Here is a 13,913-nt window from a genome sequence, read left to right on the forward strand (position 1 = left end):
AGGACTTCGCTCCCCCAGGCTGCCAGTTCAGTTCTCACCTCCGCTGCACGGAGGGACCCCGAGCGCCTCACTTGACTTGTGCTCAAGTTGTAAAAAGTTCAATCCAACGGTGCCCATTTAGACCCCCCTTACACAAAGACAGTCAAGCCAACTATAAAATGGTGATGACAGACCACTTAATCGTGGCTGGGCTGCCAGTCTGGCACTGGGCACCCACAGATGAAAGGAACATTTGCCAGCATTTAGTATTCTTGAAACGTATAACCCACTGTGGACAGCCTGGTGCCATTTAACATGCCACCCTGCTGCTTTACCACACATTAACATGAGGTCTGCCAACCCAACCAGAGCAAGGCAGCCTGGCAGCTGTGCCCACCAACACTGATGCTGCTCAGACAAGCGAATTGTGAGAACACCGTTTATTGGATATAGCGCCTTTTACAGTACATACCCACCCAGATGCATTTTATATAAAAACATTTATTATACAGGGCACAAATGTGCCCAGTTCCCCACTCTTCATGCCAGTCATCTTGGTTTTATTTGTATGAAAGTCCTTAATAGAATTAAGACCACTGGTCAGCTGTGCCCATCTCGTGATGTCCATCTCCATATACACTCTGTCCCAAATGGCTTTAATCCACATTGGCACGGCGCTGTGCCACTCCACATGAGGCTGAGCAAGCTGGATTTTCAAAGCCCCCAATTCCCCCGGGCTGCCCCACCAGATGCAGTGACTGCTCTCGACATTTGCTGGCATGTAGGTGCTAAAATCCTCGGCTCCCTTTAATGACCACTTAATTGAGTCACTTGAAGAGACAAATGGCACCCGGAGGTGACAAAGTGGGGCTTCAGCTGTCAAAACACGAGGACTCACCTCCCCTCTGGTCGGGGGTCTGCCTTCTCATTCCTTGGAGTGACGTCTCAGATTTGTAGATGACGTGTTTTTGCCACCAGCCCAAGTGGTAGGGCAGAGTGGCATCTTATTTTAGTCCTAAGTGGCCCACACTGAAGGTCCCATCAGTCTTAGGGTCCGGGGTCTCTAATCTCAGAACATGGGCCTGCTGACGTCGAGATAGGGCGCGGCGGGTGGGGTGTAGAGGTGCCTGAAGGGCAAAGAGAAGTCCTGGTAGAAGGGCCTCGGGTGCGCATGGGCCGGGTAGCGCAGGTCGGCATAGCTGGCAAACGGCTCATGGTGGAGACGGGGGGCGGCATCGTACCCTGGAAACACAAATGAGGGGCCACCGCTCGGCCTGAATCCTGATGGGTCTGCGGTGGGGGGCTCCTGTGGGCTGGAGATGGGGTACGCTGGCAGCACTTCGGGGGTCACCTGCTGCGACTCGGCCACGTAGCTTTCAAAAGAGGATGGCAGCATGGCTAACTGGCAGGGCACGGGGTCAGCAAGAAGTTTGGGGTCCGCCTCGGCCTGAGAGGAGCTGAAATGATAAAAGGAAGTCACGTGTTAGACGTGCTCAGAAGTGAAAGCCCACCTCGCTTTAAGCTGGACGTCCAGGATGCGCACACACACACACACACACTCCCTCGGTAGACGATGCCCAACTTAAGCTGCCAAAGTCCAGTCTGCCCAGCTCTGTCCGCTTTCACACCAGTAGGCTAGGTGGTCACTCAGGTTCACCAGACCAGGGTGGCCACTGATTTAAGAAGACCACCCTAGATGGCCCACTCTACCCAGAGGACTTCAGTTTTCGATTTTCAGTTCACTACTCCCTCTACTGTCCTGTCCAGTTAAACCAGTTCTCCATACCCAATATGTTACTGGTGGCCTTTGCAGTGGCCACATGTCAAATGGTCACTTTGGCCAGTCAGCATACTGGGCTGTTCACCCTGTAACTGTGTGACCAGTTAACCATAACAGGCTGCTTAATATGGCCTGCCCAGTCAAACCAGTCAACTTTAGTCAGGGTCTTAATGGTGTGTTTTACTATTGTGGCCATACTGGGTTGCCCATTCAGCCCAGCTGGCATACCAGACTTCAAATCTCTCTGCTTTCACAGTGCCAGGTCCATTCAGGTAACCTAGCTGGTTGGCACATTAGATGGCTCATCTTTAACATTCTCAGTGACCAGGTTGCCAGTTGGCATTCTGCATTTCTGGTTTGCCACACCAAATGCTGCCTTGGCCAGTCCCAGTTCACCCTGTCCTCTTTTCCTTTTCCTCCCAGTAGTGAACTTTCCAGTTAATGTTTGTCTCCAAACCAAGCTGTCCATTCAGGTCAGTTGGCACGTTGGAGTTCATGTCTGCCCACTTTTCGTAGCACCCCATCAATCCAATTCTCCTGTCCAGCTGGCATACTAGGCAGTTCAGCACCAAAACATTCTCAGCAACGGGGTGTCCAGTAAGGCCAAGGTAACCCCAATAAACTGTCCAGCTGGCATTCTACATTTCCAGCACTGCCCTGTCTGTTCATACCAGTCCACTTCACCAACATGTTAATCTGATGCTCTCCAGATTACTGTTGTGCCCAAACCACGCTGTCCACTTTGGTCAGCTGGCAAATCAGATTTCAAGAATAACTATGTCCGTCCAGTTAATCTTACCAGCTGGCAAGTTGGCAGCAGTAGTCTGTCCAGTTCTAAATGCTTCTCAGTGTGCCCAGTGAGTCCAGTTATCCAGCTTACCTTTTTGCGCTAAAACTAAGATGTCCGTTCAGTCCAGTCGGCATATTATTGCTCTTGGCACTGGCCTGCCCACCTTCACAATATCAAATTAGTGGCTTACTATGGTTTTACACCCAATGATTTTCACAGTGGCAGACTACCTGGTCATTCTAGCATAGCAGGCAGTCCAGTCAACCCAGCTGACATACCCGGGCATCAATGTGCCATCTAAAGTCATTTCCTAGTAACAGGCAGCCCAGTCCACCCAGCTGGCATACCCGGGCATCAATGTGCCTTCTAAACTGATTTCCTAGTAACAGGCAATCCAGTGTACCCTGTTGGCATACTTGGGCATCAACATGCTTTCTAGACGGATTTCCCAGTAAGAGGTCTCCATTCAGCCAGTTATCCTTCCTAGGGTGCCCACTTTATGTTCACTCCTGCTGTTCTTGACCATTCCAGTCAAACCAGTTAACATACAAGAGATTTCAGTGTCTCACCACCCTCAGTGGTAAACTTCTCACAAATGTTTGGGTCGTCCACCTGCAAACCAGGATGATCCAATAACCCCACCCCACCTTGTGGACCCAAACTCACCCTGTCAGTAGGTTGGTGGTCTCCTCTGACTGGACATCCAGGAACCCAGCGTTGATGTCGGCTGGCTGCGGAGAGACGTAGGGCTGCTCGGCCCCCGTGGTCAGAAGATCCAGGGTCTCGGCTGATCCCGGAGCAGAAGGGTAGGAGTCTGTGGGTGGCAAGTCACTGAGGCCCAGGGTGGGCAGCACAGGAGGGTCCAGGATTTCGGTCGAGTCACATGGGTCACCCCCGGACATCTGCTTGCATACTAGACAGACAGAGAGAAAGATGCCAACATGAGAGAAGTTCTGGGCAGATGGACACCCAAAGAGTGACCCTTAGCAGAGGCTTACCGGGATCAAACAGGGATTCTGTCTCGGTGTCCGACTCGGGGGCCTTCATTTTTCTTTTGAGTCGAGCTTCACGCTCCCTGGAGACAAAGGAGACAAATGTTTGAGGGTGAGAAGGCAGAGTTAAGAAGGTGAGTGGACGTCCGGCACGGGCACGATGGACACACCACCTACTTCTTGCTATTCATGCCGTGTTCTCTGAATCCTTTAGCAAATGGATTACTTTGGATCTTGAGCTGAGTGACCTGAAAAAGAAGGACAAACCTTTCAAAATTGAGAGGAGGAGGAGGACTGGTGACCACCTTGTGATGGTGAAAATGGTGATTTATGAAATAATGTTAGGGAGGATTAGGGTGGGATACAGGAGACAATCCAGCGGAGAGAGTGGACAGGAGAAAGGAAACTGGACAAGAAGAGAAAGAGGAGTGGAGTGGACTGGAAGACTGGACAAGCAGAACATGGAGAGAGTGGACCACCCATGAACCAGAAAGGATATTGGGACAAACAAATGGAACCAATAAAGAGAATGGACTGAGACGTAGGACACAAAGTGGGCTGATGGACCAGACGTGATCCATAAAGGACAAGCGAGAAACTGAAAGAGGAGACTGGGTGGGCAGAGTGAGGGGCGAGGCGGGACTGGGGGAGGTGTGAGTGGCCAGGGTGGTCTCAGTGAGAAGAGGACAGTGTGAAGTGGGCAAGATGATGATGATGGTGGAAATGCCAGATTGGTCAGAAAGGGAGAATGTGTCCCACCTGGCAAGAAGAGGGTGGGTGAGGCGTGGTGGGCTGGTGAGGGGGAACAGACGAAAAGAACCCGTGAGAAATGAGAGTGGAGTTGTGAGCCGAGGTGGACTGGACGTGTGAACTCATCAGAGTGGGACAAAAGGATTGATGGTGTGATGTGGAGGGGAGTATGAGTGTGTCGGGTGTGTCAGGGTTAAGGCGAAGTGGGCAAGAGAAGGAAAGATGGCGCTGGACAGAAAGGGAGAACGTGCCAGGATGTGGCATGATGGACCGGTGTGAGGGAACGGGGCTTGGGACAATCTGAAGATGTGGGACAAAAGTGAGAGAACTCCCAAGACGTGATGGACTGGAAACGTCCCACATAGTGCTGGTAGGACCCTGCGCTGATACGACGCGTCGCTGCACCCACCACATGACAAACCTCCTCAGGATCCCAGATTAGGACCCGAGTGCACAGCCAGCCTTGTGACGGGTGGCACCTCAGCACCCCACCACAGTACTTCAGATGGAATGAGACAGTAGGAGGTTTGATTCTTTTACGGTGGCAGGAGTGCCAATCCTACTTGCAGAGGCGGGTGCAGGTTAACATCATACCCCAGGAGGTTAAGGGTCTCGCTCAGGGGCCCAACACAGTAGAGTCACTTCAGGGGTTTACAGGATTTGAACCGGCAACCTTACGATGGTCTGCACAGACCCCCGGGCTTCCGAGCCACCACTCTGCCCACTTTAGAAAGAAAACAGAAGAACTGGACAGAAAGGGAGGGCCAAGGGACAAACATCCTGCCAGGCCAAGCTCTGAATGGGGCGGAGTGGACAGGAGAAGAAAGGATGATGCTGGACAGAAAGGGACAATGGGGTCAGGGGTCGGGGGTTAGCAGACACGATGGACAGGACCTGAAGGTATGAGGCATGGTGGACTGGTTTGACAGGCTTGGGCCAAAGTGGAGTGACAATCTGAAGTGACAGAAATGAGGGAGGTGACACCACGCTGATAAAGTGTGGACTGGGCCAAGATGGGGACGGGGGACTCTGATCAGGGTGGACTGGTCAAATAAAATGGAGAGGAGCAAGAAAGGGGAGACAAGACAGAATGGGCCAAAATGAAGGAGCGTGAAAGAGAACAACCCTGGACACGCATTAGGAGGACAGTGGGGGCCGAGATAAGGTGTGAAGAGAAGGACAGGACAGAATGGACCCCCGTCACCATTGGAGAGAGAGGGGGCGCCAAGCTGGTGCCGATGACCCAGGAGGGACACTCACCTTCTCGTTCTGGTAGGCCGTCACCGTGACAAACGTCGTTTCCGGGAAGCTGAAGGAGGAATGACCGCCCCACCGGCGGCTGTAGAGGTCACTGGCCTGGACGACGTGGAAGCGCGGCTTGTAACGGTGAAGGGAGTGCAGGATTATCTGTAGACGGGAGCCAAACGGGCAGATCAGCATGGTGGCTCACGGCTTTGGTGACATCACCTTAGCAACCCGAGACCACCCCATAAACACCCCAACCCCTCCGCACACCTCCAACGTTAAACTTACGTGGCCTTGCGAGTCCAGCGTGTTGTTGGTCAGCTTGACCCGGTGGAAGGACACGCTGCGGCTCATCCAGTGGCTCCCGGACGCCGGCGAGTCGGGGTGAATGTAGATGCGGTCCGGCAGACGGGGCTCGGCCTTGCCCACCGCCTCCCAGCTGTCCCCCTGCCAGCGGTAGCGGGAGCTGTCCACCGGGACCACGTCCATCAGCAGCAGGTATTTAGAGTTGGGGTCCAGGCCAGAGATGGTGATTTTACACTGGGGGAACATGCGCCTGGGGGGGCCGAAAGAGAGAGGGGGTTAGGAACTGGTCTTGTGTGTCCTCGTGATTTGGCCAGTTTAAAGGCTGGTCCATCGATTACTGACCAGTCTAACGGAGGCTAAACACTCACCACCCTAAATCACCGGCCAGTGTGTCACTCAGCTTACCGTCCAGTCTAAAGTACAAGGGCATCAACTACTGTCCACTGTCCAGCTGGTCATTCCAGACTAATGCTGATCCAGTGGTCAGCAGCAGGTCCATAACCATAACACTATACTCTGCTCACCAGCTCGCATAACCAGTTCAGTGCCCACCTCTGGCATCATCGACTGACCGGTTCAACACTCACTTAGGTTTCACAAAGTGACCACTGGGCCACACTTGTACTTACTGGACAGTGTGTGACACCACCACCCTTACCACTGACCAATCCATACTGTCCAGTCTACAAGTAGCATTAGCTGCTGGCCAATCTGCTGTCTACTGACCAGTCACTGGTTGCAGGTCCAGTGGTTAGTGGCCATTAATAAACCAACTAGTACAATAGCCCTGCATCGATGACTGACCACTCATTAATGATTCTGTAATAAATGTCCAGCACTGGTAACCAGTCGATGACTAATCTCTCAAACCAGCCCAGTACTGGCTGACCAATTCAGTGTCCACCACTGCTGCTCATGTAGGTCCAGGGCTCCACACCAAATCTGGGATCCAACTGGCTGAGCAGGTCAGTATTTGCAAATGAATCTGTAATCAATGTCCAGTGGTCAGTGACCAGTGAGTCACATTGGTAATTGCTAGCCAGCCTCGGACGAGCCCCTCAGACCACCCCGGTGCTCACTGTCTGGTCACAACGTCACCTGTTGACCCACTTAGGACTGGCCAGCCATGGTAGCAAATGCCAATCCAGTTCTCCAGGCCTATTTCCCAATCTCAGTGTCCTACCTAGTGGTCAGTTATCAGTTTATCAATGGCTGACCACTCACTAATGTCCAGTGCTCAGTGACCAGCGAGTCACACTTGGAATTGCAAGTCCAGGACACCAAACTGCTCACTGCCCACTCACAACATCAATCGCTGACCAACTCAATGTCCACTCTAAATCTCAGACAACACTGCAGCAACTGCTGGCCAGGTTTGTTACCCCCCACTGGCCCATCATGCCAGACCAGTGCTCAATGTGTCATGGCTGACCAGTTCAATACTCTCTAAGGACTCCCTAATAGATGACCAGTGAGTCACTTTGACTGCTTACCAGTCTATGACACCTCCACACTTCTCACTGACCGGTCCCTCAAACCAGTCCAGCACTTACTGTCCAGTCATGACGTTACTTTCTGCCCACTGCAATGCCAGCCATCCCACCCTGACTCAAGTCCAGTGCAACAACAACAGATCGGGTCCACCCTGCACCCAGTGGCCAGTCCCAGCAGTCCAGTGCCCAGTTCATCAGCAATGGTTGACCAGTTCAGCACTCCCTAATGACCAGTGAGTCACACTTGCCCAGTACCAGCACACCAGTCACTGTCCAGTGTAAGCCGAGGTCCATGCTCACCGTCCATTCAGGTGTGACACTTCATTATCAGTCGCTGACCACCCTACACCGTCCAGTGTCATTCATGCCCAGCGCCCGCCTGTTAGTTACCAACCAGTCAGTAATATTAGCCATCATGGCTGACCTGCACATGCTGGAATACCACAGTGTCACTAACTGACCAGTCAGTGGCCCGATGACCAGTTCACCAGTTACGTGCCACCCATTTTCACAGGGTACAGACTCTTAAGTCGTCCGTTAAACAAACCCACACGTCCTTAACATTAAGAGCAGAGGTCAGCGGTGGTTAGTGGCGTTGTGGTCAGCGTCAGCAGTCGCAGGCCACTGGGCTATGGAGAATAAAAGAGTTTGACCCCCAAAAGACATTCAACCACAGCACTGACCACTGTGCCACCAGGCTACCCTCTTTATATTCAGACTGGAAGACAGCACTGGCACTGACTGCTCAAATGCCAGTCCAGACCTCCCTGGTCAGTTGAATGGCTTACACTGAGGCCTTCTGGACAGATCTGTCACCACTGGGTCACCACCTGACCAGCAGATAGTGGGCACCTTTCAGCATGATGGCTCTCTTCACACGTAGACAATGTCGGTCAGCTGGCTTGACCCCTCAGCCTCTCCAGCTCTTACTGACCAGCCTCCAAACACTCAAGGGTCCTGACTCGCTCTGTGCCCTCCCCACCTCGACCCCACTTTATGCGGTCACTCACCGGCCAGACTTGGTGATGATCATCTCCGTCCCGACGCTGCTGAACTGCTTCCAAAGCTCCAGGTTGTCCAGCTGCACCTTGACCGTCCCAGGCAGGCGCCCAGACTCTGCCGTCATCGACCCCTGAGGCTTCAGAGCCAACGACACCGCTGGGGGGGGCGGCCCGAACATGGCAGCAGCTGTGGCAGCACTGGGGGGCTCGCACTGGGCCGGGAAGAGGGGCTCGAAACGGGGCAGTGACGGGGCAGGCTCCAGATCTGCACGCAAACAGAGAAAGAAATGAAATGGCGGGCACTGCCAGGCTGATCACAGTGATGGGGGGGGAAGTAGACGGGGGTTTGGGGCACAGTACTCACCTGTGTGATATCTGTAGTGCTCGGGGACCACCGTCGCTGAGTAGGGGGTTAGTGTGGCCCCCCTCAGAGCTGGCCTCACCCCAAAGGGGCTGCCAAACTGGGTGTAGAAGTCGGGCTGGAACATCGCACTGAGGTCCACTCCTGGTGTCCGGTGGGAGGTCTTGTTGACTCTCTGGCTGTCCGTCTGAGTGTCCTCTGTTGTCCTGCTTGCTGTCGGTCAGTCTGCTCGTGTGTCCTTGAACGTCCTGCTTGCCCTCTGGAGTGCCCGTCTGTCCTCCTGTGTCCCCTCTGTGGCTACACTTGGTTGCTTTTTCACTCCCTGCCTGCCTGTCTGTCCGTCTGTCCGTCTGTGTCTCCTCTTCTTTGTCTTTGTCTGGCTGACCGTCTGTACCTTGGAGTTCCTGCTCAGCCTTTGTCTGTCTGTCCACTCATCAGTCTGGGTCACCTCTGTGGTCCAGTGCGGTCCGAATGTCCGTCTGCGTCTCCTCCGACTTCCTGCTTGCCCGTCTGGGTGTCCTTGGAGGTCTTGGTCACTCTCCTATTGTCAGCCTGTGTGTCCTCAGGGGTCTCCGCTTGCTGTCTGACTCTCTGACTGTCCACCCGCCTATCTGTCTTTTCCTCTGTGGTTCCCACTCGCCTTCTCCCGGACTCCTGCTCGGACTTTTCTCACAGGCGTTGCTCGTTCTCCTCTTGCCTGTCCTTCTGCCAGACCCTCCGAGTCTCCTCTGTGGTCACTCTCTCTTTCTCTCTCTTTCTCTCTCTTTCTCTCTCTGACTCTCCGTCTGTCTCTTCCTCTGTTCTGCTGTGCCTTTATAGGTGACGGCCGCCTTTTGAAGTCTCCCCCAAACTGTTCACACTTCCCCTCTGCCCACCCCCACCGCTGCCCCTCTCTCTAGTGACTTGATGGCCCGCCCCAAACTGGGCTCAAGATGACCTTTAATAGAGCGGCCAGGTGCTAATGTGTTGATGAGCTCAGGGTGCAGGACCACGAGGAGCCATGTGGAGTAACGGGGAGGTCCCTGTGGGCACTGAACTGGAGCCACTGGTGTGATGGGGAGTGCACGATAAACTGGGGGTACTTGTAACCTGCACCAGCAGCTTAGTGGACCTTAAAGGGGTCACTGGGGGCTGCAGCAGGACTGCTCAGTGCCGTAGGTGGGGGTACAGAGAATATTAATGGGGTTCTGGACATACAGGAAGTTATGCACTGGTTACACTGGGAGTGGCAGCAGCAGGATGGCTGGGTTGGGGGTTACTGGTGAACTGGACAATATGGATTTGCAGGTCTGTGGCCCTTGAAGAAGCCATAGGAGTCCTTGGGGGCTGCAGCAGAAATGAACAGGATTCTGTACTCACAGGGAGTTGTGCACTGGTCACACTGGTATAACTGGGAGAGAGACAGCAGAAGGATGGCTGGGTTGGGGGGTACTGGTCAACTGGACAATATGGATGGTAGTGGGCTGTGACAGATCTGCTCAGTGTGGTAGAAATTGAGGGGTGTACTGGAACTGCAAGCAGATACGCACTGGTTACACTGGTACAACGGGGAACACCAAGTGTAGAGAAGCAGCAGTGGGATGGCAGGGCACACTATAAACGAAGGGGAATTCTGGACCCAGTTGGAGCCACTGCACTGGTTACACTGGTGGAACTGGGAGTGGCAGCAGCAGAACGGCTGGGCTTGGGAGGTTCAGGATCAACTGGGGATACTGGTGGACTGGGCCTGCGGGCTGCAGCAGCTTACTGGTCCTTGAGGAACTTGCATGGTGTTGTAGCAGAACTTCTCAGTGCAGTAGAAACTAAGCATGCACTGGTTGCACTGGTGTAATTGGGAAAGGTGGTGGCAGCAGGATGGCAAGGTAGGGGGTACAGGATAAACTTGATTTACTGGTGAATTGAACCACCAGAGAGCAGTGGTTCCTGAACTGGATACACTGGTGTAATGAGGAGTGACAGCTGGGTTTGGGGGTCCAGGATAAACTGGGGATACTGGTGAACTGGACCAGCAGGCTGCAGCAGAAATGAACAGGATTCTGTACTCACAGGGAGCTGTGCACTGGTCACACTGGTATAACTGGGAGAGACAGCAGAAGGATAGCTGGCTTGGAGGGTACTGGTGAACTGGACCAGCAGGCCGCCCCGAAAGTACTAAATGAGAGCAGAGGGAGGCGGCCCACCGTCAGGGAGACTTGTGAATCCATGTGTTTGGTCAAGAAGGGCAGGGGTCACACATGATGGCTTATTGAAGTGACAAGTGTGACGAGGTGTGAGGGACAGCGGGGGAGGGTGGGAGATTCTAATGAAGGACAGCAGCCAAGTGCCCGGGTGAGATCGGGTACGGCTGATACATACCAGAGGGCTCTTAGGTACCAATGTTAGGGTGCCGCCATCTCCATAGGAAGCTGTGCACAATATTACAGAAAACACAAAGGGCAGAGTGGTGCAGAACTTCACAGGTGACAGTGACGACCCCCTGAACCCAGCCGGACCACCTTTAGGGGCCGTGTGATTTCTGCTGCTAGTTAGGCTCGTTATTACCATTAATGACTTTTCACTACTTAGATAAATAAATAAATAAAACAGTATTACATACACTGATATCTCAGGCAGAGAAAAAACAGAATAAGAAAATGAAATGGAACACCAAGAGCTTTACGTACGTCACCTTCAGCCATCTACACTCTCGTCCAATGCAAGTTACATTTGGATGCCATCGGTCAGACTCGGGGCACACAGTGGCACTGGTGGGATTTGAACCCACAACCTTAGGATTTGAAGCTAAAAGCCATGACCACTACACTCCTCCGCCTTCTTGATTGACCAGCCAGCCCAAACCTTCCATCTTTGTAACCCTCTAATCCAGGGGCACGTCGTGGGGCAGCAGCGGCCCATCGCAGTAATCACTGGGCGCAGGGCAGACACACCACCCACCAGGGCAGGCCAGCAGTCCATCACAGAAGTGAGCCATCAGAACTTGGATCATTTCAGTCACGACAAGAGCCGCAGACACATCAAGCAAAGTTTGGACTTTCTCTGGGTTGTAAAAATGAGGGGTGGGGTAGGCAGATCGGTAGGGGGCGGCCAGATGCTGGGAGGAAACGGCCATTTTTGTGTTGTTGTTTTCTCTCTAAACATTTCACATTTGGACAGAAGATGAAAGTTGTAGGCTGAGGTGTGACCCCCTACCAAAGCAATGAAGAGGAGGAAAAAAAGGGGTGGGGGGCACTAAAAGAAGGCCAGACTGGGGTCAACATGGACTAACTGGGGGAATGAAATTGTGTTACCCACCTGTCCCAAGCTAGGCTACACAGTAAATGATTCCTCCATCCTCCTTCTAATTTCAAATTTCAAATACTGCACCAAAAAGTAAAGCCCAGAGCAGTGGACCACCAGGGTCAGGGGAGACCACAATTGCTGTTTACGTCTGGATTAAGAAATTCAGAAATGGTCAAAGGATGAGTGGGACCAACAATGAGGGGGTCTGTGCGTACCCTGATCCTGACACACCAACAAAGACTTCAACCCCTGGTACACCTTCAGACCATAGAAAGCGTTTCCCAGGTCATGGGGAAGATGAATAACCAACCTAAAAAAAATTATTGGATTACTATCATCAACAATTCTCTGCCATTGACAGGGTGCTTAGGTGTGAGGAGTACACTGAGTACTGAGTGCGATGACAAAACAGGCAACGGGATATTCTCAAAAACGAAGTCAGCTGGATAACGTTTGATAGCACACATTGCTTTTGATTCAAGGACAGAACATGAAAAAATTGTATATTTTCATATATATATGGGGGTTAGGGTTACAGTATATTATATATATATATATATATATAGATACAGTGGTGTGAAAAACTATTTGCCCCCTTCCTGATTTCTTATTCTTTTGCATGTTTGTCACACAAAATGTTTCTGATCATCAAACACATTTAACGATTAGTCAAATATAACACAAGTAAACACAAATGATGTTTTTTATTATTTAGGGAGAAAAAAAAATCCAAACCTACATGGCCCTGTGTGAAAAAGTAATTGCCCCCTGAACCTAATAACTGGTTGGGCCACCCTTAGCAGCAATAACTGCAATCAAGCGTTTGCGATAACTTGCAATGAGTCTTTTACTGCGCTCTGGAGGAATTTTGGCCCACTCATCTTTGCAGAATTGTTGTAATTCAGCTTTATTTGAGGGTTTTCTAGCATGAACCGCCTTTTTAAGGTCATGCCATAGCATCTCAATTGGATTCAGGTCAGGACTTTGACTAGGCCACTCCAAAGTCTTCATTTTGTTTTTCTTCAGCCATTCAGAGGTGGATTTGCTGGTGTGTTTTGGGTCATTGTCCTGTTGCAGCACCCAAGATCGCTTCAGCTTGAGTTGACGAACAGATGGCCGGACATTCTCCTTCAGGATTTTTGGTAGACAGTAGAATTCATGGTTCCATCTATCACAGCAAGCCTTCCAGGTCCTGAAGCAGCAAAACAACCCCAGACCATCACACTACCACCACCATATTTTACTGTTGGTATGATGTTCTTTTCTGAAATGCTGTGTTCCTTTTACGCCAGATGTAACGGGACATTTGCCTTCCAAAAAGTTCAACTTTTGTCTCATCAGTCCACAAGGTATTTTCCCAAAAGTCTTGGCAATCATTGAGATGTTTCTTAGCAAAATTGAGACGAGCCCTAATGTTCTTTTGCTTAACAGTGGTTTGCGTCTTGGAAATCTGCCATGCAGGCCGTTTTGCCCAGTCTCTTTCTTATGGTGGAGTCGTGAACACTGACCTTAATTGAGGCAAGTGAGGCCTGCAGTTCTTTAGACGTTGTCCTGGGGTCTTTTGTGACCTCTCGGATGAGTCGTCTCTGCACTCTTGGGGTAATTTTGGTCGGCCGGCCACTCCTGGGAAGGTTCACCACTGTTCCATGTTTTTGCCATTTGTGGATAATGGCTCTCACTGTGGTTCGCTGGAGTCCCAAAGCTTTAGAAATGGCTTTATAACCTTTACCAGACTGATAGATCTCAATGACTTCTGTTCTCATTTGTTCCTGAATTTCTTTGGATCTTGGCATGATGTCTAGCTTTTGAGGTGCTTTTGGTCTACTTCTCTGTGTCAGGCAGCTCCTATTGAAGTGATTTCTTGATTGAAACAGGTGTGACAGTAATCAGAAAATTGAACTCAGGTGTGATACACCACAGTTAGGTGATTTTTGAAC

At 51.7% G+C, this 13,913-nt stretch overlaps 1 protein-coding gene across 1 annotated transcript; it reads right to left on the reverse strand.

The window, feature by feature from the left end:
• Positions 1-758: 758 nt before the first annotated feature.
• On the reverse strand, positions 759-9,461 carry tbx6 (T-box transcription factor 6). Its single transcript, XM_039764499.1, has 8 exons — positions 8,701-9,461; positions 8,346-8,601; positions 5,825-6,092; positions 5,552-5,698; positions 3,719-3,789; positions 3,548-3,624; positions 3,216-3,462; positions 759-1,436 (listed from the first exon to the last, which is right to left on the reverse strand). The coding sequence occupies exons 1-8, from the start codon at positions 8,822-8,824 to the stop codon at positions 1,049-1,051; spliced, it is 1,578 nt and encodes a 525-aa protein (XP_039620433.1). The 5' UTR covers positions 8,825-9,461; the 3' UTR covers positions 759-1,048.
• Positions 9,462-13,913: the final 4,452 nt, after the last annotated feature.

This window comes from Polypterus senegalus, chromosome 10, assembly GCF_016835505.1.
Source record: "Polypterus senegalus isolate Bchr_013 chromosome 10, ASM1683550v1, whole genome shotgun sequence".
Classification (NCBI taxonomy): domain Eukaryota; kingdom Metazoa; phylum Chordata; class Cladistia; order Polypteriformes; family Polypteridae; genus Polypterus; species Polypterus senegalus.